This window comes from Suncus etruscus, chromosome 18 (genome assembly GCF_024139225.1).
Source record: "Suncus etruscus isolate mSunEtr1 chromosome 18, mSunEtr1.pri.cur, whole genome shotgun sequence".
Taxonomy (NCBI): Eukaryota; Metazoa; Chordata; class Mammalia; order Eulipotyphla; family Soricidae; genus Suncus; species Suncus etruscus.
Window position 1 is genome coordinate 26,532,776 of NC_064865.1, and position 25,060 is coordinate 26,557,835.

The 25,060-nt window shown below is 40.7% G+C and overlaps 1 protein-coding gene across 1 annotated transcript in view; it reads right to left on the reverse strand.

The window, feature by feature from the left end:
* Positions 1-23,092, reverse strand: part of PPP1R14C (protein phosphatase 1 regulatory inhibitor subunit 14C) — a 94,050-nt gene extending 70,958 nt beyond the window's left edge. Inside the window, exon 1 of the mRNA XM_049765458.1 lies at positions 22,805-23,092. Within this exon, the coding sequence (XP_049621415.1) occupies positions 22,805-23,059 (255 nt within the window). The 5' untranslated portion in view covers positions 23,060-23,092. The remainder of the gene's footprint in view (positions 1-22,804) is intronic.
* Between the last annotated feature and the right edge of the window lie 1,968 nt (positions 23,093-25,060).

The following is a 25,060-nucleotide window of genomic DNA, read 5'->3' on the forward strand; positions in this document are numbered from 1 at the left end:
AAAACTCCCAAAACTTTAATTAAGAAAAGATTAAAATTTTTCATAAAAGACACAATAGTCCCTCTTTGTATATGACAGTCATAACACAAATACCCTCTTCTTTTATCTGTCACTTTATTTTTTCATTAGAATTTTCCTGATATTTTTCTCCATGCCATTCATTCTGCTTTTTTTTATATCTTTATTTAAACACCTTGATTACAAGCATGATTGTAGTTGGGTTTCAGTCCTATAAAGAACACCCATCCTCACCAATGCATTTTTCTTTCTCTGAGGCAAAAGAGAGTATCTCTTGGGCCCAACTCCATGATTGTCTTGCCCAGAGTCCACCAAAAGTGCCTGAACATCTGGGACAGAAATTGCCAGAAATAGGAGACAGTGGATAAGAAAATGGTGGGCACATCACCTTCCAGCAGTGAACGGTGTGAGGTAGGGAGGGGCATAACCCTAGCTTAGGACATTCATTAGTCATCCTGCCAATCCCCAAAATAAACAAGGAACAAAGAGGCCCAGTGATGGGAACCCAAGGTCTAGTTTATTTAAGCAAAATGGCATGCATGAAAAAATTACTCACAGATCAATTTCCCCAGCAGCAACAGCACATGAGCCCCTTATAGTGACAGGAAGACGCCTCTTGAGGACAAAGCCTTGTTGAAGCCTGGCACTATATTCTGAAAATGTGAAGAGTATTTAAGTGCTGGCTAAATGTGCTTTAACTTTTTTAAAGTACCTAAAAATGTGCTTTAAATTTTTTTAAATCTCAGTTCTTTTGTTAGGTTTTGTTTTAAAATATCTGATAGCAAAGCAAAAGCTCTAATTTTTAGTCCTGTTGACTGTTTACTCAGACTGTCACACAAGAAAATTTTAAATAACTATAATAGAATAGCAGAGCTCTCCCATAAATAGAAGAAAATTCCAAAAATGATTCCCCTTGCACTAAGCAGTTAACTTGTAAAGAGAGAAACAACACATGTTCCAAATTTAAAAATAGTAGTGCTGGAAAGTATCCGATGATTTCACATATCTACTCTCTGCCTGGCACATAGTAGGCCCATACTAAATAGTTCCTGATTGAATAGATGCAGTATTGACAACTAGTAGTCTAAAGATGACAGAACATCTCTATGATTCCAGCCAGCAAGAGTTGTCTAAATTCATATTGGAGTCTGTTGAAGAAATATAATTAAACAGTCAAGTAAACTTAGTTCTAAAATAAATGAATGTCTTTTTCTTTGAACTTGACTGGGAGTCTTAAACTACTCTTGCCTACAGACAAGTTTAGACCTGTCCATCAGCTTGCTGATGATATTTATTATTCAGGCACATTGGCCACTGTGCCAGGAAATGTAGATAAGATTGATGGGAAGGCCAAACCCATCATTAAAAACACTCCCCAGAGTATGTAACAGACACACGTATATGATGGCCTCTGACCACAGTGCAACAAGGAGAGTTGATTTTCTCAGTGAACTATTTGTGTTCATTCACTATCAAACTTGGAAAACAATCTTAATCTCTACATACTATTATACACACAAAAATAAATAAATTTCAGAGAAATTGTTGCTCTAAATATAAAAAAGAAATTAATAAAACTTCCTAAAGATGACATAGTAGAACTTCCATGAATTAGCAAATATTTCTTAAACAGGATGCAAATTGCACTAGTGATAAAGGGGGAAATAGATAAATTGGGCACTCTGAAGATTAAGAAACTCTCTTCTTAATAGAAGAGTGAAAAAGTCAACTCACAAAGTAGGAGCAAATACCAAAGATGGATTTCTGGTGTAATTCTGATCTCACTAGCAAAGAATTGATAAGCTGAATATATAAAGATTAATATCCAGAATCTCTAAGTAATAGCAAATACATACAACTGAGCCCAGTATTATTATCCTTTTTTGGGGGGGGGGAGGGGGAGATGGGAGTTAAATAGAGAAGTTACAAAGAAGAAACCAGAACAGTCAACAACCATGCTAAAAGGAACTAGACTGCATATATCTTTAGTAAATGCTAAATAAAACCACAGTGTAACCCTAGTAACATTAATAGATCATTTAAATTTATTGAAAAAAAAGTTATTGAAAAAAAACAGAAAGAAAAAATAAAAAGGAAGAGAATAAAGTTTAAAAAAGAAAGAAAAAGAAGTATATTTGTGAAAATTATTGTATTTCCAATGTACTCATTAATACAGTGGCAGAAGTTTTAGTAAGCTCTTGTTGTAAGCTGTCCATTCTGTTAACTTGGTGTGTTCCTATAGAAGACAGCTAAAATAAATAAAATTGTTCAGAATTTAAAAGCACTATTACTAATACTATGACTTTTAGGGGCGTTTACTCAGCTGCCAGGCCTCCAAAAGGAAGAAAGAGACGGGGGAGAGACCTGCACTTGCTCCAACAACCCTCATATCAGCATACCTGAAGTTTGGTTAGATTGGTGTTCCTGAAGGGAATCAGTAATGTCCCTGAAGGGGTCAGTAATGAGGCAGGGCGATCAGAAAAACAATGATTCTGGGTGATGGAGGCAGCAAGCATGACTTCGGCAGCATGATGACTTTGGCTGCCTTCCCCTCCCGAGCCAGCTTTCTGCTTCATGGGCTGGTGTAACTATGATCTTTCATGGCTTTGCTTACATCTCATTCAAGAAAAGAATGAGTCTATAAGCTGATCCAATTTAAACTGGGCTCAACTCTTTTTATCCCCTTCCTGGGCTCAATTTTTAAAAATGCATGAACCTATAGAGTTAGATGCACATACTTTTTATGCCATACTGCAACAAAATATGCTTTTTAAAATAAACGCTTCTATTCCTACATCTCATTACAAATGCCTTTTTCCTAGCCTTTAACTGAGATGGGGTACTTGCAGCTGCAGGGTCTCCCCAGTAACTGAACCTACTACAAATGTCCTCATCACACTTCCCCTTCCCTGTCTACACCTCTGGTGTCATTCCCCCCACCATGTAAGTTCAAGTTTAAATGTGACAACTTTCTAAGGGAGGATTCCACCTCCCTGGCTACAATCAAGCACACTTTCTTCTATCCATCTGTTTTATTCCTTTCCCTTGTTGAGATTTGATTTGTATATTTGTTTTCAGAGCACTGAGACTGCCTCTCTGACTCACAGTTCTATCCATACTACCTGTACCCCTAGCACCTGTGTCTAACACAAAAGTACCTCTGATATATTTATCCAATGACTTAAAAAGTAAATCTTCAAAAGAGTCTGCTTGCCAATGTTTTTGCCATGTTTATATATAATCACCTCAAATCAGAAGCAACCAAGATGTCCTTCAACAGTTGATGGACAAACTGTGACAATGAAATTGTATTCTGCTATCAAAGAGCTATCAAATCCCAAAAAGACATGATGAATCTTACATGCATAGAGCTAAATGAAAGAAGCTGAGAAAGCTTTATGCTAAATGGTTCCAATTATATGGCATGCTAGAAGAAGTAAAACTATAGCAACATGAAAAACATCAGTAGTTGCCAGGGGCTCAGGAAAAAGTGGGGAGGACTAAATGGGTAAAACAGGAGATTTTCAGTAATTGTATTTTAGGATGGAAAAGTATTTTATATGATACTATAGGGGTAATTACAAGACATGAATCTATAAAATCCACTTAACAATGCAAAGAATAACTATGTATCTAATTTTTTAATCACTTAGGATATTGGGGGATGCCAGGATGGAATGTAGAAATTGACTGTAATACAAGTATAAGAAACAACTTCAGTAAAAGAAGTTCAGGGAAAGGTAAATACCTAAATAAATGACAATAGTAGAATCTATAAAACTAAGAGCAAAATCAATTGCACATAAGCACTGGACTTTAGTTAACAAAGTCATCTCCCATAGGGAGAACAATTCTGATACTGCTATGCAAGCATATTACCAAAAAAAATAATTAAAAGAAGCGTGGTGATGAAAACAGATTTATCACTGTTGGATTAAGTTTACAAAAGAGCAAGAAATGAGTATGATTCATTCATATGGTAAAGGATCAGAGTTAGAGACATAGCCTTGAACTAGTATTTAGATTAATTAAATATGGATGGCTGCAATGGCTGCACAAATATATTTATAGAAGTCTGATTATATAGAGGTGAGTATGCAAACAAAATTTCCTTCATTTAACTGGTGGGAGGTCTTACCAATACCTAAGCACACCTAGTCTCCTTGCCTAAGTGTTCAATAACATTTACTTATAAGAGCTCCTAGGAGAAATGATTGATTTTAGGTTCAGGGCAAGACATAGACAAGATAAACTTAGAATATCTTGTGGTGTTAGCAATAGGAAATATTAATTAGACACACACAAATATACACACATACTGTTGTTAATATGTCAAATGGACAATGGGTCCCATTAAAAACAGCCTTTATGGTCAAAGTTGGAATTATTTGGACTGTAAAATGAAAGCACTAAATTATAATCCACATCCCACACTAATGTAAGTTATTGGATTGGCTGAATAAATAAATCAGAAGTGAAAAATCTCCACTGCTGAAAGTCCCATACAAAAGACATTACTTAGTTGTAACGTGCACATGGGAATTTCCTTATAAAGAGGACAGTCTGGTAAGAGTGAGATGGATCGATAAACCTGACAGATATTACTAACTCAGTCAGGTGGTCTTGGTCAACATCAACAGGAGAAAGTCATGTTGACAGATGAGAATGCTTCTTTTCCTCAGTGGTTTTTCCTCCCCAAGCCCCATGACCTAAGACAAATTGTGAGAAGCATGTCAAACCAACTGCATATGAGAAACATTCTACAAAAGATATCATGACAGTATATCATACTATTTCAAGATAGAAAGAAAAAGAGTCTGAGAAATTGCCAAAGCAGAAAAATCAAAGGAGACTCAACTAATTAGAATGAGGTCTCCTGTATAAAATCCTGAAGCAAAAATTAGACAGAAATCCTAGGTATAAAGTAAAGAATGAACTATGGATTATAAAAACCTCATTAGTAGTATAGTTAGCTTCATTAGTAGCAGCAAGTGAACTGTACTAACATGATGTGACAGGTTGAAAAACATATGGAAACTTTTATAACTTTTTTGTAAATTGAAAACTATCTAAAATTTCAGTTTATTGACAAAAACTAAGTCTATTTGGCAGAAGACTAACGAAAGAGCCAATGGATAGATTTTTGAAGAGAGGCACAGATCAGGGACACGATGAATGATGGGAGGATAGCAGATGTTGACATGGTGGATTAAGGCTAATAAATAGATAATGGGTAGGGGGATTATAGAAAGTGAGACAAACACAGCTGAGAGCAACTGAATGAGCATTTGTGCTCAGAAGATGGAGGTTGGACCCCTTGTTAGTGGAAAGGAGGGAGAGCCAGGGCTGAGAGATACACAAATTGACACAACAGGACAAAGTCCAGACATTCTCTCTGCTTGTTGCAGTCAGAGAGATAATGGGAGTTTTATATCTAGGTGTTCCAGTGTGCCATGGAAATATATTTTGCACACTGTCATAAGACAGCTCTGTGAAGCTGACACCAGGACAAAGTTCAGGAGAGGAAGCAGCCCCTCCTGGGGTTACTGAAAGAAAATGAAGGTCAGTTCATTCTCCTTCTAACTTACTGTCCATCCTGCAAATGGGGCGCTAGCATCAATGGAAATAGACTTTTTTGCCCAAAATAACAGATATTCTTATTTCCTGAAGAGTTATCACTACTCATGCTGAAAATATGAAGAATCTAATATAAAATTATTTGTGGTGTACCCCAAGACCCACCCATTTCTGGGAGGGGTCTAGGGAACCGGATAATAGGTGTGACCCTACCTGCAAGACCTCCCATTCCTGGGAGGGGTCGGGAAAAAGTTAGATAAGCCTGGGATGAAAGGGATTCGGCCCTTTTGTCTCTTGGCCGGCTTTTGGATCTTTGGGCCGCATGGAGCCCAAAGGGAAGATGGCTAACAGGAGATAAGATGCAGGGCTAGCAAAATAATGCTGTGCTTGAAAGGTTGACATAGGCCACACACCTGTGGTGGCTAGGGCATGAATAAAGATGATTCTTCCTGAAGCCTGCGTGTGAGTTAGTGATTTCACCTGGGCCTGGGACCCAGCCGGCTGGATGGAGTTGCAGAGCCATGTGGCCTGGGGTGGCAGAAAGGAATCCATCACCATCCATCGCCATCCAGCCCCATCTTTAATTATTTGATTCTACAAATGGCGCTCCGAACTTTGACCTGAATCCTGGACCCAAGAAATCAGCAAAAATGGTGAGATTTCTGCTCTTCTGTTTGATTTTCGCTTTGTTCAAATGCAGTCAGCCCAAAGTGTTTGGCCACGTAAAGCCATGTTCAAAGATGGCCGCAACCCCTTCTAGGGGCAGAAGGGCAACTGGAAGTACAAAGGTGAAAGCTTGCATCACCTCCAGCCCAGGCCCAGGCCTAGAACTAAAACTTTGTTACAAAAACCAAAAACCTCGGCCTCTTCAAAAACTTATTAAAAGTCTAAATTGGAAACGGAGGAGAAAAAAGACTGTATTTAAAGTGGACTGATTTTCTAAAAATGACCTTTGGCTTGAATTTGGATTTCGACTTTGGAAATTTCGAACTGAACTTTTAGTTTAAATCACTTGAAACTCTGAACATCCATAAGCTGCTTCCAAAGTGCGCCCGGAGGGAAAAATAAGGCAGCGGTGAAGCCCCTCCAGCATCAGAAAAGTGGCAAAAAGCTCCTATTGGCCCAGAAGCAGAAACGCCTCAGCTCAGCTCAGCTCAGCTTTTGCTCCGCTGCAAGCCTGAAAAGGTAAAACAGCAGGAGCGAAAAAAACAGTCCAAAGTGATGCCCAGAGGGTAAAAGCGGCTGGGCTCGGCTCGGCTCGGCTCGGCTGGGATCTCGGCTCGGCTCAGCTCAGCTTTTGCTCCGGCGGCAAGCCTGAAATCCATCCTCCAGATCACTAAGGTAAAACTGCAGAAGCGAACCGGCAGTAAGCAGCGGAACCTGCAACCTCATGGTCTACAAAACCGTCTGCAGGGCCTGAAACCATGGAAGGAAGCCACGTGGTAAAATCAGCGTGGGACAAAACAACATCTGAACTTTAAAAGTTTAAAGAAGCCACGTGGTGAGATCAGCGTGGGACAAATTAATCATCTGAACTATGGTTTTAGGTGTAGAAAATTAGTGGGTCGTTATATTTTACTCATAGTTGGTGATGGGATAAATTTTAGTTAGTTAGTGGTTAAAAAATAAAAATAAAAGGGAAGTAATTCAGTTTAGCTCATTTAAACATCTAATTTCTAACCACCTGCATCTTTGTCTTAAGTCATTTTCTTTATAATTTAAATGTGTTTTGTTGTCTTTCAGAGTTAATATTTTCAATTGCAAAATGTTTTACTGTGTATTTTAATGTACTTAGCATGTTTTTAAAATGTATGTTATGCATGTATGCTAAAGTACTTGTGTATAGGAAATATATAGGAACATTGAAGTTCCCCCAATATAGTTTAAAAGTATAGGAACATGAAAGTTCCAAAATAGTGCTTGGTAAAAAAGCATTAATAGAATTTTAGGTTACAGGTGTAAAGTATATTTTGCAAAAATATGTTTTTGAAAAGGGCTGGTATATTAATTTTCACTTTTATTACGTTGGCGCATGAACATATTTAAAAAAGGGGGAAATGTGGTGTACCCCAAGACCCACCCATTTCTGGGAGGGGTCTAGGGAACCGGATAATAGGTGTGACCCTACCTGCAAGACCTCCCATTCCTGGGAGGGGTCGGGAAAAAGTTAGATAAGCCTGGGACGAAAGGGATTCGGCCCTTTGTCTCTTGGCTGGCTTTTGGATCTTTGGGCCACATGGAGCCCAAAGGGAAGATGGCTAACAGGAGATAAGATGCAGGGCTAGCAAAATAATGCTGTGCTTGAAAGGTTGACATAGGCCACACACCTGTGGTGGCTAGGGCATGAATAAAGATGATTCTTCCTGAAGCCTGCGTGTGAGTTAGTGATTTCACCTGGGCCTGGGACCCGGCCGGCTGGATGGAGTTGCAGAGCCATGTGGCCTGGGGTGGCAGAAAGGAATCCATCGCCATCCATCGCCATCCAGCCCCATCATTAATTATTTGATTCTACAATTATTGGCTTCTGTTTTCATTACTGGCAATTAAAAATAACTTAATGTCTGGCTACTTCAAAAGAAAGGAAGGCAAAGCATTCTGAAAGCTGTTTAGAACACAGTGGCTACAAGGATCAGGGGAACACTTTCTGACTGGTGACAACTAAAAGAACAAACATTCCTACCCACTGCATTTGAAAAATGACTTGAGTTTTTCTTTTATAAAATAAATACATTTTTGCTGTATAAAACAGGTAAAGTTATAATGACTCAGAACAATTCTTTAAAAATTACTATTATATTTATTATGTATATTTTCAGTCTTTTCAGAGATGTATAAAAATACTTACCAAACATGTTTTTTAATCTTGTTTTTGTTTTTGTTTTTTTTTTGGTTTTGTTTTTGGGTCACACCCTGCAGCACTCAGGGGTTACTCCTGTCTCTACACTTAGAAATCGCTCTTGGCAGGCTCGAGGGGACCATATGTGATGCCAGGATTTGAACCATCATCCTTCTGCATGCAAGGCAAACGCCTTACCTCCATGCTATCTCTACGGCCCAACCAAACATTTTTTATCCTGAATGCATGATCAACAAAGTCAATGTGATAGTGTTCATATTGCAAGAAGGTAATTCTCTTGAAGAACAGAGCAAGATTTTTCATTCTGGGGTATGAAGAGAACAAAACTGGTGTATGATCAACTTCTTCAATCAAGTTCACACCAAGAGAAAAAATATTTTAAATTATATACTCCAAATATCTCTGCTTTTTAGTCAATACCTTTGAATTGACTATCGGTATTCCACAAGGCTGATTTATGGCAAAAAGAGGACAGATGTGGCGAACGATGCTCTCATAGTCTGAGCTTTCTCTGTGAATGATCTCCAACCTGATTAATCCTCTAAAGACCCTCACGAGAGCTATTTCCTTTAAAAGGGGGAAAGGAATAGAAAGCGCAGCATATGGACTGGGAACCAATCAGTAAATAAAAGTGTCGGGGGAGAAAGTTCTTCTGGCAGACCAAACTTAAACCAGGAAGATTGGTGGGTCAAGCTCACAGTGCTATTATAATGCCCACATGCAGCACATCAGTTGCACAAAGAATCTGAGATTACAATGATTAGAGATCTCATAAATGAGAGCAACTATTTCCTACCTATCATAAGAAGCCATATTGAGAAATTTTAGAGTTCGTTTTTCTTTCCTAAAGTGGGGTAAAGAGGATGAGGGTAGTCAGGGTCCTGACTTTCTTAGAGGAGCGCAGAGTCTGTCGTGCCCTCCCCCACTTTGAGGATGGGAGAGAAAAGGTGTTTCAGTAACTTAGTTATGGCTGACTTCAAATTTGAGTTTCACTTGATATGCTTTATAGTTACCCATATCTTATTCTTTGCCCTCTTTCACAGTTGAAATTGCTCTATGCAAGACAATTCTAGTAAAGCATCAATAATAAGTAAACAAGTTCCTCATTTTCTTCTTCTTCAGACTAACAAACTAACTCAACCATGGCATCTCTCACTTATTAAATCTAAATCTTATTAAATCTCACCTGAAATCTAATAGGGGAATATACCAGAGGTCTGAGGCACGATTGGCAGTTAAATGCTTTCAGAGCCTCAGGGAGGTTTAGGTGATGGTCCTCCTATTTATCTGAACACGCACATATTCACTATAATCTCAACATCCATTCATATAAACTACTGAAGGTTGTAGGTGCTGAAACATCTGGAATTTGAGGAAGGAATAGAATATTTTACATTAACCCAAAGCACTTGCCTACTAGAGATAATCTTTTTTTTTAAGCTTTACTACTTGTAAGGTGTTTTCATTGTAGCAATCATGGCTTAGCACCAAATCAAAGACTCATTTTCTTGTGACTTTTCAGGGAATTGCCACACCCCAACCCAAAACAGGAGAAAAAAAAAGTTGGTTAACTAGAATTGTTATGCAGACTATCAGCCCTCAAAAAGTATGCAGAAAAGTCAACTTGACCAATCTGAAAACATGACACGTGAAATAGATTTCAGTCTATCAACAAAAATGAATGAAACAGCCATGTAAATTATACTAGTGCCATCAAAACTCTAAAATATTTAGTCAGATGACTGACCCCAGCAGTTCAAAACCTAACAAAAACACCCTTTGGAAAAAAATAAAGAGACATTCCTTTAGTGTCCTTCTAACTTTTAAACTTGCGTGAATGACTCGAAAGCCAACATGTCCCTAAGTAACTGCATCTAAGATTTTACACACACTGTGATATTCTTAATTTAGATTTAGATTTAGATTTGTCTAAAGAAATTGACACATCCTGATAATACTTGTCTAAAACAAAGTGTATGTATGATTAATAAAGCATATAAAAATGTAGTTAGTAAAGTAGGTATCAATGGTTTGCAGATGTATCAAGAAGGCTAGAATTCACAAATGTAATCTAGAGATTATGACTTTGAATAGAGATCAAACTGAGGTGTGCTGCTCATAGTTTGAGAGATCCTATTTTCCCTAGATTTGGTTCTAATTTTTGTGTCTCACTAAGTCCTTCTGAGCTTTCATTTCCACATTTATAAAATAAAATAAAATAAAATAATTGGGGCCAGAGCAATAGTACAGCAGATAAAGGGACTTACATTGCATGTGGTTGACCAAGGTTCAATCTCCAGCACCACATATGGTCCTCAGAACTAGGAGTCAACCCTTAGCACCACTGGGTGTAACCTCAAAACAAAAACAAACAAAAAATTGGGATAAACTACTGACATCACAGAGGTCTTGTATGAACTGGATCAGACAATCTGATGGTTTGAGCATGAACTAAAATCAACTGTCATAAGGAGCAATAAACTGTGTTTTTCACTTCCTATTCAAACAGTCTATGAAAAAAAAATCCCAATTTCTTTTTTTATGTTTTGAAATGTTAGTTCTAAACCAGCATTTCAAGAATAAATTCTCCCATAAATTTAAATTGCTTTTATACAGATGTACCCCATCTCTTCTGCAGGCTCATCTGTCACAGTCTGAGATATGTTACTTTCTAACATGGCTATGAATTGTCTGACTCAGGTGATCCCTTGACATCTCAACACAAACCATCCTCACATCAAAATAAATATCACTATTAGTTCATTATGTGCTGCCAAGATAAAGGACAAATATCAGAGGAGGAAAGCAACCCCACCCAGCTAATATTGTAAATTACATGTCAGAAATTTGTAAGTCAAATGCACTTTTCTTAAAGGTTAACTCAATTAAATAGAAAAAGCAAACCAAGGAGCTATGAATACCTATCCTGTCCTATTTCAAATGTACTTGGAGGACTATGGTGGGGAGAAAGTGTTCAGGTTGAGGTTAGAAAAATTCAAAAAGGGCTTTTCCACCTGATCCTGTCCATTGGATGGACAGATTCTATAAGAGACAACAAACATTCACTCACTTCTACACCAGGAAACTGTAAAACAGATGATTCTTTGTGAGCATGTATAATTCTTGCCTCAGGTTTGTGCTAGGAGGGAAAGACACTTCTATTTCTTCATCCAATGTTTTACTGTGTAACAAATCTCACTTCCACCAAAATCCCACTGACTTTATTCTAGACTATCTCTCTATAAGGCAGACCATGGGTTTGGAGAATTACCACAGGGAGTAAGGCCTAAAGGGAGTAAGGGAGTAATCCTTGCATAGCCAACCCAGATTTGGTCCCTGGCACCAAATATGGTCCCCTGAGCACAGGAAGGCATGACCCACAAACTAAAAAAAAGTACAAAAGTAAAAACAATGTTTTAAAAGTAGAGATCTTAAATTTAGGTTCACTTTTTCTCAGTGAGGCAGACCTCTTTATTTACCTCAGTTTTTACGCAGTAGAACAGATTTCCAAAATGCCAGTGCTGACTAAGAAAAACCTGCTGAGAATTTATTGGCCAGGACTTTTAAGCAGAGGAAAGGATCCTGGCTTTCATTTCTTGTTCCATCAAAACTTGTGTGAGCCTGTCACTCTGATTCTTATCTGCTGATGAGAAATACTACTTTCCACAGCATAGCAACTCTACTCCTATAAAAAATGAACAATTACTGTACAAATAAACTAGTATCCTCATACATACTAAAAAATAAAATCCCAGGACAGAATAACAACTCGGATTCCTTCCTTTGGTGCAGTATTTAAGACAATTTTCTTTGAGTCCACAGATTCCAAAGATGACACAGGCATATTGTTCATAATCATGAACAATCACCACACAAGGAAATAGAAGGTTTAGAACCAGATAGGGCCAAATGTTTCAAAAACAATTAATTTGGAGCATATCTTTTCCCAATACATGCCCTGTAAACTTATGCCAACTGCCTTGCAAGACATTTTATTATGTATGTTTTTATCCTTATCTTTCAGTTTTGGGGGAATATTGAACCGTATTCAGCTGTGTGCTCAAAGCTTACTCCTGGCTCTATGAACTCTTGGAAAGATGATTCTGGCAGAAGACAAAGTCAGGGAGAATGAGCTTCTGTCCACCCTGCTTTAAGACCTTGGACAAACATGAAAAGCTGAGAAAGCAAAGCTAGTGGGTGGGCAAGAGGTGAAGCTAGACAGGAAGGGCAGGCCTCAGTGCTCGATTAAAAAAAAGTGAATGTTAAGTGCTCATACTTTGTCTTGATCCTCAAACAGGATGCTGAAATGCTTTACTTGAGGCTCACTCAAGAGTGTGAGATTCACTCTGAATTCACAGGGAGGGCTCAAGGTAAGAGACAAGCCAGGAGGAAGATAGGATTCTGCTACCTAGAGTAGGATGACCTATCACTGAAACTTTTTGCTGCTCTTGCCTTACAAAGAATATAGGGCTCACAATGACAGTGAGAGTAACAGAGGCAAGCAACCCCAGGAGCAATGGCACTGCATCAAGGTGTAAGGAGTTGCTGCAGGAAAGACAAAACAAAGCGTGCCTGGCTCTCTCTGGGAGCTCTATCAAGACTCTAGGGGCTGGTAGTGACCCCAGTCACCTTAGTCCTGGTTGTGATGGAGGGAAATAGAACAAAGTGTCTACTGATGTGCTACCAATGAGAGTCCGGGTGCTGGGTAAAAGAAGAGGCTGTAAGAAGTCAAGGAATTGGTTTCTAGAGTTCAGAGGAACAAGCAACAACAAAAATACTCAGGCTGCTGGGTGTGTCAGATCAGGGATTGGCAAGAGAGGATTCCAGCGTGATGTCTGACTGGGACATCTGTGGCATCCACCCACTGAGGGAATCAAAGAATAGGAGAAAGGTATGGACAGGAAAAGAGAGAAAAGCATGTTCAGACCTACAGACTCTCATGGGGCCTCTAAGTGGAGATACTCCTTTTAAAACTGAGTATGTTTGATGATCAGAAAACAGATCTGAGCTAAAAATGCAACCTTAAGAATTCCCAATATGGGGCTGGAGAGATAGCACAGCGGTAAGACATTTGTCTTGCATGCAGAAGGACGGTGGTTCGAATCCCCGTATTTCATATGGTCCCCAGAGCCTGCTGGAGGCGATTTCTGAGCTTAGAACCAGGAACAGCCCCTGAGTATTGCCGGGTGTGACCCCGTCCCCCCCCCAAAAAAAAAGAATTCCCAGTATTATATGGACAGCAGCTGAATCCATGGCAATAGTTTACCAACCAGAAAGTGCCAGAAGAGAAGCCACAGGAAACAGCAGCCCAGAGAGATGTGTAAACCTGCACTAAAGAGGTGGGCAGAAACAGGAAGTCCAGAAAGGACTCAATGAATGGCCAGAGAACAGGCTATGAGCAGAAGAGAAGGTAGTTAACAAGCAAGGCATCAAGAAGATGGTGACAAGCTCATAGGAGGCCAATAAAAATGAAGGTCCAAACCAGCCCAATGTTCTGAGATTCAAGAAAGTCAGAGAGAGAGAGAGAGAGAGAGAGAGAGAGAGAGAGAGAGAGAGAGAGAGAGAGAGAGAATTTGCTGGAGGTATAAGTCATAGGAGAGATGAACGATCTGAAAAAAAATTACTAAGGAATGATAAACTAGGGTGTTCAGCAGAAAAGCAAAGATCTAGAGGATTAAACAAGGGAAGTAATTTTCATAGCAGGGGTTGATACTCACTGAGAACAAATTCACTTATACTCTGTCTAAGTTGGGAAATAAGGCTTAGTAGGAAGGGGAAGATAGGCAAGGCAGCCAGAACAGAGGGCAAACAAAGAAGGGAAGGAAGCCTCTGGGAGAGTGGCTGAGTTGGCTGGAGGGTAAGAAACTTCCAGAGCTGATGAAGGGAAGTGGAAAAAGAGATAAGGTGCACAAAAAAGACAGCTGGTGAAGGTCTCAAAGTGTCATGGGGAGAACAGAGAAGCAGAGTAAACTATGCAATGAAATCCAACACATGGGGAATGAAAAATAACACAACTGGGCTCCATTCTATCCTTCACCTAGAAAGGGAGTGAGAAGGATTCCCTGTGAGGGCATTGGCAGCTGGGCAGACATGCCCAATGGGAGCAGGTTGCTTCAAAGCAAAGAACTAACTTATGTCAAGGATAAGAACTGCAGGGAGGATCTGTGTAGGGGAATCTCTAAGTTTAAAAATTTAAAACGTAGAATAGCACAGTGGAGAGGGCATTTGCCTTACATGAGGCCAATCAGGTTGGATCCCACTATGCCATATGGTCCCCCAGGCATGCTAGGAGTAATTTTTTTTCTTTTTTTTTTCTTTTGGTTTGGGTCACATCTGGTAGCACCCAGGGGTTACTCCAGGCTCTATGCTCAGAAATCACTCCTGGCAGGCTCGGTGAACTGCATGGGATGCTGAGATTCGAACCACCATCCTGCATGCAAGGCAAATGCCCTACCTCCATGCTATCTCTTGGGCCCCATAATTTCTGAGCACAAACCCAGGAGTAACCCCTGAGAACCACCAAGTGTGGCCCAAAATAAAAAACAGAAACAAATCAAAACAATAAAAAAAAAACCTTAGCTTCTGCTATGATCTTTATTTTCATATGTGGGATCAGTAAGTCAGTGAAACACAGGCTTTTTTTTTAACAATGCTAAAATAAAACAGCAATAATACAGGCATACAATGATTATTGTCACATAGATAAATCCATAGACCCACTTTCTGTCCTGCCAATGACAATGATAAGGAAACAACAGCAACTAATTTTATTCTAACACTATGACATTTCAAGGTTTTCTGATAGTTTATTCTTTTTCATTCATTCCAATTAAAACTTAATGACTGTTAAACAATACAGTATTCAAAAAAATTATAAAAGTAGTTACCCTGAAATTATTGTAATCTAATTGATCAAACTATATATGAAATCCACAAATATTCCAAAGCTCTAGATAAAAAGGTAAATAGGATCTGGAATATTTGGTGAAGGGTCAGCAAGTAAGGCACTTGCCTTCCATTTGGCGAACCCAGGCTCAATGCCAACACTGCATATGGTCCCCCAACCACCGCCAGAAGTGATCTCTAAGCACAAAGCCAGGAGTAAGTCCTGTGACTGGTCCCCAAAAACAATATTTCCTGAAGTTTAAGTAAAACACACCAACAATCTCTGATCCCAAAGTACCCAAGCATCCTTAGTCAAATTCTACCAACAAATAGATGTGAAAATTTGTTCTTCTCCTGACTCATCCTCACATCATAGGAAATAACCAATAGAGAATGAACACATAGAGTTCAAATCACAACTATCTTCCAGTTACTCTGCTTGATGTCTTATCCATTTCGTGATATCCCATAAAGAAACAGTGGGATACATCTCTTTATCTGTAGGGTAAAGAAGGTTAGGAAATTGCCCACTCTCTAACTATTACTAAGTGTTGGGTGGATGTAATTTCAGGTACATCTGGCTTCAAATCGTTTGAAGCACTTTAACCACTGCACACAGATCAAATTTACCCAGCTTGACCATTGTTCCAAAAGGAACTGTGTTCACTACAGTTTCTTTTCTTCTTTTAATAATTTAGAATTCTTTTAATGAGGGGTTTTGAATGAACTTAATTTAGTTCTTAATATCTACAAATTAAGTATCCATACAAATAACAATATGCCAAATAATCTATAGGCTACTGAGTTAGGGATAGCATCTCCTACCTTTCAGCTCAGGCACTAACAAAATAACACAAAGAGTAACCTGAGGATGAAGAACAGATGCGGATACAGAGGAAGGGTCCTAACTTGAAAAAAGAAGGCTGATCAGGTTCAGGAATGATCCCAGTAATAGTGGGGTTACTACAAGCAAAGTAAGTAAACTCACAGCATGCAACAATCACAGTTTACAGGACAATTTAGGGAGAACAAGCCATACATGGGCTTCACAAATGGTTCCAGTTGCTGAGTCCCACCTTGAGAAGCAAAACAGTGCAATAGTTCAAATGTAGTATTTTGTTTTGGGGCCACACCCAGCTGTGCTCAGGAGTTATTCCTGGCGCTGAACTCTGGAATCACTCCTGGCAGGCTTGAGGATGCCAGGGATAAAACTTGGACTGGCTACATGCAAGGCAAATACCCTACCCAATCTACTATGGCCCCTGAAATAAATCTTATTTCTAGATACTTTTCCACTCTGTCTAACAGACTAACTGAGGCTTGACTTAACATCTTGACCTAGCTTGCCCTAATTTTCCATCTCTATAAAATGGGAATTATGTCATTGGAGTATCACAAATTATACCTACTACACAGAAAAGTCAAATAATAAATGTAGCTAATACTATTACATATGCTTAGACTTTTTCCTTCCAGACTCAGCATTTTTAAAACTGTAGGTTATACCTGAAAACATAAAACACACAAAAGAAAGTATGTAGTAAACTCTTAGAAATTGACTGGGAAGGTATGTTATGTATCTTCAGGGACTCAAGTTGAACTTAAAAGGAAACAAAAATAAAATAAATAAGGGGACTATATTGAAGTGAAAATCATTTGTGCAGTGAAAGAAGTCACATCAAAATTGAAAAGGCAAGTTCTTTTTCTTTTCAAAAACAACTTGACTGGGGCTGGAATGATAGCACAGTGGGTAGGTCATTTGCCTTGCATGCAACCAACCCAGTTCAATCCCAGTCCCAACCCAGACATCCCATATGGTCCCCCAAGCACTGCCAGGAATGACCCCTGAGTGTAGATCAAGGAATAACCCCTGAGTACCACTGGATGTGTAGCAATACCCCCCCAAAAGACAACTTGATTATAAAAAAATATTTATATTTAATAGATTAGACAAGGAGCTAGTATTCCAAAATAAATAAAGAGCTTATACAACATATCTACATATAAACACACAGCCAATCCCATTCAAAAATAACCGATAGATTTAAATAGACATTTCCCCCCAAGAAAAACATGCACAATGCCAACAAAAGCACATGAAAAATGCTCAGCCCACTAATTATTAGGGAAATGTAAAATCAAAATCACAAGGAGATCTCATCTCAGACTAGTAAGAATGTATGTAAAAGTATTGGTAACCAGAACTGCTGGTGAGGATGTGCAGAAAAAAATAGACACACATATGGTGTCTATTTGTCTCTATGCAACATGATATAGACATATTCTTTTTCTCTTCTGGAGAATCCCATGTTCTCTCGTAAATATTCCCCCACCCCCTTGCATTTCTCTAAGTAAGTATCTTCCAATAAAATTATTTTGCTTCACTAAAAATAAAATAAAAATGATATGGACATTCTTGAGAAACTAAAAGATAGAGATACCATTTGATCCAGCAATACCACTCTTATTACTTATCTGATAAATAGAAAAACACTAACTTAAGGAGAAATATGCAATTTTTTGTTGATTATATTATTTGTTTTATTCACAAATGGTCAAATCACTGGTTTAACCTAAATGCTGATCAGCAGGTGACTGGATAAAGAAGCTATCTTATACTCCATGAAATACTTCTCAGCTATTAAAAATGAAGACTTGCTTTTTGTAACAAGAATGAAACTTAAGGTGATTATGCTAACATAATAAAGTCATAATAAATAAGAATAAATAAGTAAACAAGAATGTGAAAGATAATTATCTCAAACACAGATTAAACAAAGCCAAGAGCTAGCAAACATAACAAAAGAATAAGTCACACTTGGAGAAAAATATGGTGTTGCTGCCAATAGGACATAAAGTATGCAGGATGGGTGTAGAAAGCCAATCTGATCACGAGCATGGCATTAGAACTTTAGTGACAAGTATAGAAACTTTCCTCTACCTATGCAAATATGAAGCTATATTATTGAATGTATTTAATGTTGAGAATCAATGGTAACTCAAGACTTAATTTTAAAAAGCATGCAAGTTACAATCCAAAACTGTTTTATAAAATCAAATGAGAGGATCACAGCCAACATTTTTAAAAATAGAACAGAATAATATATATAAACGTGAATAGATAGTCATTGTAGCTCTATAATCATTTTTATAACATCTTCTTTGGCAGAGTATTGTGTCTGTTTTCATATATCAGTGCCTCTGTGAAGGTATCAAGCAACAATGGAAAACATACTTTCCATGGGTCAGCACCAAAAACGCTGATTTACAGAATGAGAATGGGAGGGAATCAGGAAAAACGAAAAGTATAAAAGAAAAGATGCCACTTTTTCAAACACAGGATCAAAGGGCAAAAAGCCCTTCTAAATGTATAGTCAGGATAGCCCAGGAGATCCTGACAAGTCTGTGAACAGCCAGGTTTCTAGGCGTTTCAATAACATGAGGTTCACAAGAGGATTTATTTCCAAAGAAACTCAAATTGCAACACTAGAAGTACAGATGTTATCTTAATGCTGGGCAAGATGGGGAAAATTTGGAGTGAATTATCCAGTAAACCACATTGTAATACTGCAATACATGGTGTCAAAGCAAACACTATGCCAAATTTCAAATACACTACAAAACTATCAGGGTTTGGAAGAGATGGAAATGTAACTTTTTAAAGTAGAAATGTTATGTCTCAAAATAGAAATACTTCAATGTGGATGTAGACTTAACAGTTCTATTACAACCAAATTCCAGCTAACTTAACTACCTGTATAAAAAAAGGTGAATCGGGAAATATAAAGCAAGTCATTTTAGCGTCTAAAATGCACTAAACTTATATTTAAAGTGTATGGTGCTGTCATGTTTAATGATTCTACCCTTAAACAAGGCAAGAGTTCTGGGCCTTTGTTCTGCCACACACATCTTCTAAATTCTTCTAGAATCTTTGAAGTAACCTAGTGAACCTACTCAATTAGAACTGATTTGAGGCTGCTCTCTTGGTTCCTAGAAATATTACTAAGTATTACTAAGTCACTTCTGGCATAAGCAAATTGCCAAAGAGGCAATTTGTCACTGGTGTGAATCAAAGGCATGATTAGAGTGGCAGAGTGTGGACAGTGATTGGATGTGCAAACAAACAAAAGTCCACAAGGTGGGACTGGCACGTGAGTAGAAAACAGAGATAATCTCTGTTTTCTCCCAAACCTATGCCCCAACTCTGAGCTGTAGGAGGTTTGCAAACTTAAAATTCAAAGCTTAGGTAAACACTTGTTATCAAGGTAAATAAAAAAAGTCAAGTTTACAGAAAGCTTGCTAGCTGAACTCATTGGTTTGAAATATTCAGATATGAGTGGTGTGGGCTGCAATTGGTTCTCTTGCATGGGCCCCCACAGTTATAGGCAATTTGGTCATTAGAAGGGACTCAGGGCCATACATTCTACCTAAATTCAAACTCCCATCATATCCCCTGACTGCTGTGAGAGGTTGGGAATGCCTCTTGTACTCTTTGTGTCACAATTTCCTTATTTGTAAGGCAGTGCTAACAATAACACCCTCTTTTGTAGGATTTTTGTAAAGATGCAATGAATTGGTGCTCACAAAGAGCCTAGAACAGCACCTAGTAGGCTATGAACACTGCAGAAAAATGATTATGCTATTCTCCACATAGAATAACTAATTACTGTAAATCCTGATAAGATCACAGGCAGGATGCTATTCTGAATGCTTCTTTCCCACTCTTTTTTATTTTTATTATTGTATAACAAAATATCCCATTTTCTATTCCAAAAAGGACAAGTCCAAACCGAAATGCTGTTCTGAAATGAAATTGTATTTATCCTTTCCTCCAAGGTGGCAGCTAACTCAGCTAATTCAAGCCTTCAAGCAATTTGGAGCCTTCTTGACAATTCTTGGCAATTTCATGAGGCGATACATTGAAAAACATTGCCAATTTTAAGTATCAAAAGAACACCTTCACATTCAATAGCCAGAGCCATGAATCAAGGTGGTGCTCTGGATTATGAACCAGACAGAGACTAGACTGACATCAGGGAGGGTTACAAGGCAAGAGAAAACAGGCTGAAACTAGAGGAATGGCAGAGAAACAGACACAAGATGAAGCTGATGCAAGAGAAACAGATGCAAGGTGAAGATGCAAAGACCATTCTTTATGGGTGCTTGTTAATATCTATTTTTAAAATGTTTTATTTCATCAAAGAAGCATGACATACAAAGTTACTGATAGTTGTGTTTTAGAAATAGAATGTTCCAGCACCAATCCCACCACCAGTATCTCCTTCCCTCTACCAGTGTTCCCAAATTCCCTCTCCACCCCACCCCTAAAATGCCACCGGGAGAGGTATATTCTAAAGTCTGTTGTTTGTAGTTTGGATCTCCTGTTGTTTGTAGTTAGGATCTCCTGTTTTCAGTGTTGTTGATGTGGTGGTTGGTTTTGTAGTATAGGATCCCTCACATGATCCATGTACCCGATGCCCTGATAACCACTCTCTGGTGATTTTGTTTCCTTATCTTCTTACTTTCTCCCTCGGTTTCCACTTTCTAAATCACTATTAAGTGGAGGTCTACTGTAAGTACAGCCATACACTCAACAACCTTCACACTGATTTCTATACCTTAAGCCTAAAATGACAGCACCAACAACATGAAGAGAAGTATTTGTCACATTTTAAAGACATGTGCCTGCTGATAGCCTCCTGCACCGTTTCATCACGAAACGTCCCCAATCTCTAGTTCTTCACCTCATATTGAAAGGTTCAAGTGAAGGAGTACAGTGAAAAGATTCAAGGTCACATTTCTCCTGTACCTAAAATACAATGCTCAATGCATTGAACATTTCAATACTCAATATTCCCCTATTATTCAAAAGAAATTTACAGTATATATGGTATTCCAACCTGCTCAGAGCCTGGAACTCTTCCTGGTTGCTCACGCCACATCTAATTGGTCTCCATTAAAGGAGCATTAAAGGTCTCCAAAAGGAGGAAGGTTAAAGCACTGTTAATTTTAACAACAGTTTTTCTCTTAACTCAAATCTTCAAATCAAAAATGGAAAATAAAGGTCTATATGAAATTAATAAAAATAATTGGATTTCATTGAGGCAAGACTGTGGACAATATGAATTCCATCTAAGTCAGATATAATGTCTCTGAAAAGAGTTTCACCAACTTCCTATAAAAATTAATTCCATGAACACTTCCTTTTTGGGCCAGTTTTTATGGCTACAATTAAAATGGCTTTTAATAAGAACTGGACTGGAGAAATAATATATTTTACAAGTCTATTAGTCATATAGTCAAGCTTCATTATATCCTAATCATTCATCAGTAGTTACTAATGAGAAGACTGTTTTCTTGTGCAATGAGAACGTTCAAGAAAATACGTGTTCACAATAAACCATAAAACATGTGAATTACAGAATACCCACCAAACTAGATAAAGGGGGAGGGGGAATCATCTGGCTTTCGTTTTGGCTTAAGAACATCACAATTCCATGACTATGAACCTCTCTCTAACTTAGGAACCATATCCTTAATTATGAATCTTCATTCTTCCACCGTCCACCAAATTCTACCCCTTAAGGGAAGAATGCCTCTTCAATTTGGTGGGGTATTTTTGGGGGGAGGGGGGTGGTCAGTTGGACTTCAGTCAATTTACTGGTTTGTGTTTATTACAGCTTACACGGAATATTTCTGCTTATACCAAATGGATACGCAATAGTGAGACCTGGAGATGACCTTAGAGCGTGCACAGTGGGGAGTCACGGTGGCCCAGCGGAGGAGGGCGGGGTGGGGCGGCGCTGGGTGGGGGGATTGGCCTCCCTCGCACCACCGCGGGGGGCTCTCTTCCTTCCTTCTTGCCACCTGGGAGCCCATCTAGGTTGCCCCAAGGCTCTCTCATTCCGCGGCCATCAAGGGCAGCGTTTGAGTTACGGCAGGAAGCGCAGCGAAGCAGCTTCAACAAAACCCAACGTGCAGCGCTTTGGCAATGCCTGGACTCCTTAGGGGCACGCAGGCTGAGGCTGGCTAGGAAAGGGAGAGTTCGCCTCAAGCTTTAGGTATGAATTAGCAGGACCCAAGGGAGCCCCTGAGGTGCTCGCTTTCGGGTCCTTTCCCAGCTCTCTTCCCTCTCCATAAAAGCCCGAGTCGTCCAGGTTCCCTTACCTGAGGGAAGCCCCCACACCCCACACCCCTCTTCGTGCAGCCAGAGCTGGCGCCTGGGAGTGCCCGGGACTGCAAGCAAAGCCACAGCGTTTAGCAAACCAACCCTCCATGGGGGTCCTCCAGGGCTCCCCCGGCACCGGGAAGCGGGACATGGCGGGGGTCCCCATCTCGCGGCGCCTTTGCGCACAGAGCCGCGTCCCCACCGGGAGCCGGGCGGTGCGGGGCGCACGGGAGAGCCGCGTGTGCGCACGATGGGAGCCCGAGGCCCGCGACCCTCCCGGCCGTCTCGCACGCGGGTACCTCGCAGCCGTAGAGCTGCCCCAGCTGCTCCACGATCCACTCCTCCAGCACCAGGCGCTTCCGCAGCTCCTTGCGGTCGTATTTCACCGTCACTTTGCCCTGCTGGTGCCGCCGCTGCTGCTGCACCTGCCCGGCCGCGGCGGTCGCGGTCCCCGGCGTCGCCGAGCCCTCCCGGGGGGAGCTCTGGAAAAAGACCCGCGCGCCGCCGCCGCCAGCCCCGCCGGCCGCCTCGCCGCTGCCCGTCGCCACCGACATGGCCCCGCCGGAGGGACAGGGACGGCGGAGGCCCCGCGCCGCTAGCACCGCGCGCCCGGCCGAGGCATGCGAGGGCCCGCCGCACCTGCTCCGAGCCCGCGCACCGGGGGACGCCCGACTCGGGAGCCGCCACCGAGACGAGGCACAGCCCCGGCGAGGCGGAGGCGGGGACGCGGAGAGGCGGGGACCGCGGCCTTAAAGACGCGCCCCGGGAGGTGCGCGCGAGACAGGGCGGAGGGCCCCAGACGGAGCGCGATCGCCGGCGCGCAGAGCCCTGGAGGGGGCTGGCGAGAGCCGGGTGGCCTGGGGCCGTCTTCGTTCGCCTCTCCGCGCGTGGTTCTGGGACTGCCCGGAACGACTGATGGAGAGAGCAAGAGCGAGCGAGAGGATTGGAGGGAGCCTGGGAAAGGATGAGCCGCGGATTCCTCGCCGACCTTTTCCGCACTTTCCAGTCGCCCGAATGTCGGGGAATGTCGCCTCCCCTCCCGGCCCCACCCAGGCTCTCCAGACACTTTCCTATTCGTGGCACTTCTCTCTGGGACCAGAGATCGAGGAGCCCACGTTTGTGCCATCAGTCTATCGCCCAGCCTGGGAAATTCTCTACAAATTTTTGTTTGTTGGTTTTGTTGTTGGTTTGTTGGTTTGTTTTTGCTCACCAAGTGTCTTCTAATCTTAGCAGATCCAAAGGAGCCGAAGGCTAAATGGTCTCTTGACTCAAGGGTTGGAGTTCCACAAACATCTAAAAGGAATGATCTTGTATTTCTAATACTGCATTCTAGGGTGACCAGTTTTTGTCTCTGGGTGTCCATTTCTCTGGAAACACAAGGGCCCTGCCTGAACTCGACTTTGAAAACGTCGTGCAGACAAGCACAGTTATAAATGAATGAGCTTATTATAAGAGTTAGGGCCAAAGGAATGGAGAGGGAGGGAAGCTATAAACTTCATGTGTTGGTGTGTAAAATTACAGGGAGACAGTAAAAGATTTCTGTGAAACATAACAATGCATTTCTGTTCAAGCAACTGAAAGAAACTACAAAGATGCCCAAACATAAGTCAACTGCTCTTTATATGTTTGAACAGCAAGTTGGCAAAGGTTACTGGCAGCTGTTCAGAGAAATTTCCCAGAGATAAGAAGATAATTGAGTCATTTGCCTCTAACACTGTCTGTGCTGGCAAAGATTCTGTGTTGAATTCTAGAGCCACTGCTGTGTGAAATCAGAGAAGATCAAAGGCCCCAGGAACTTAGACCCGGCCTTTCTGACTCAGCAGTTGACTGGTACCCAGGGCTAAGCTACAAGGAGCTTCCCCCTCTTCTTTTCCACCAATGCTTGTGTATGGATATCACCCCAAACAGCCCACATTTGAAGACGATAACCAGGACATGATGACCGTTCTCGACAGCATCTCTCCATCTGACTGTTGGGGGTGGGGGATAGAGATCATTCTAAACCCTCAACACATGGCCAAGAAGAGAGTTCAGGGACTTTGGACAGTGAGGTAAAACGCTTACCTTGCATGCAACTGACCTTGCATGCAGTGTTGGGTTAGAGTCCAAACACTGCATACGGCCTCAAACACATATTCAGAAGTAGCTCTTGAGCACTGCATGGTGTGGCCCCCAAATCCTATAACTAACAGTCCCTCTCAAAAAATATGGAATTCTGTCATACAAGAGGTGGAAGAGAGAGGATTCTGCTACTTAGGTCTTCCCACTTAGAATGCCTCCAGATATCTGTTACTATACCAGCCTCAGCCAACTGAACTAACCAAAATTTCAATCAAAAGAAAACAAGGCCATGCCAAAGGCCTTTTTAACTAGGCCTAGGAGGGGTGCAGGGCTTGGGTCATCCCAGCACCCTTTCACCTCCTTCCTCCGGAATTCCAGGGCTACCCCTGGGCCACACACCCAGGGAGCCAGTGATGTGGGTCCCGACAAGGAGCTTAAAGGTTACTCCAGGCTTTCTCCATTTCCCACCCAGCTCCTGAGGGAGGGCTTGGGTG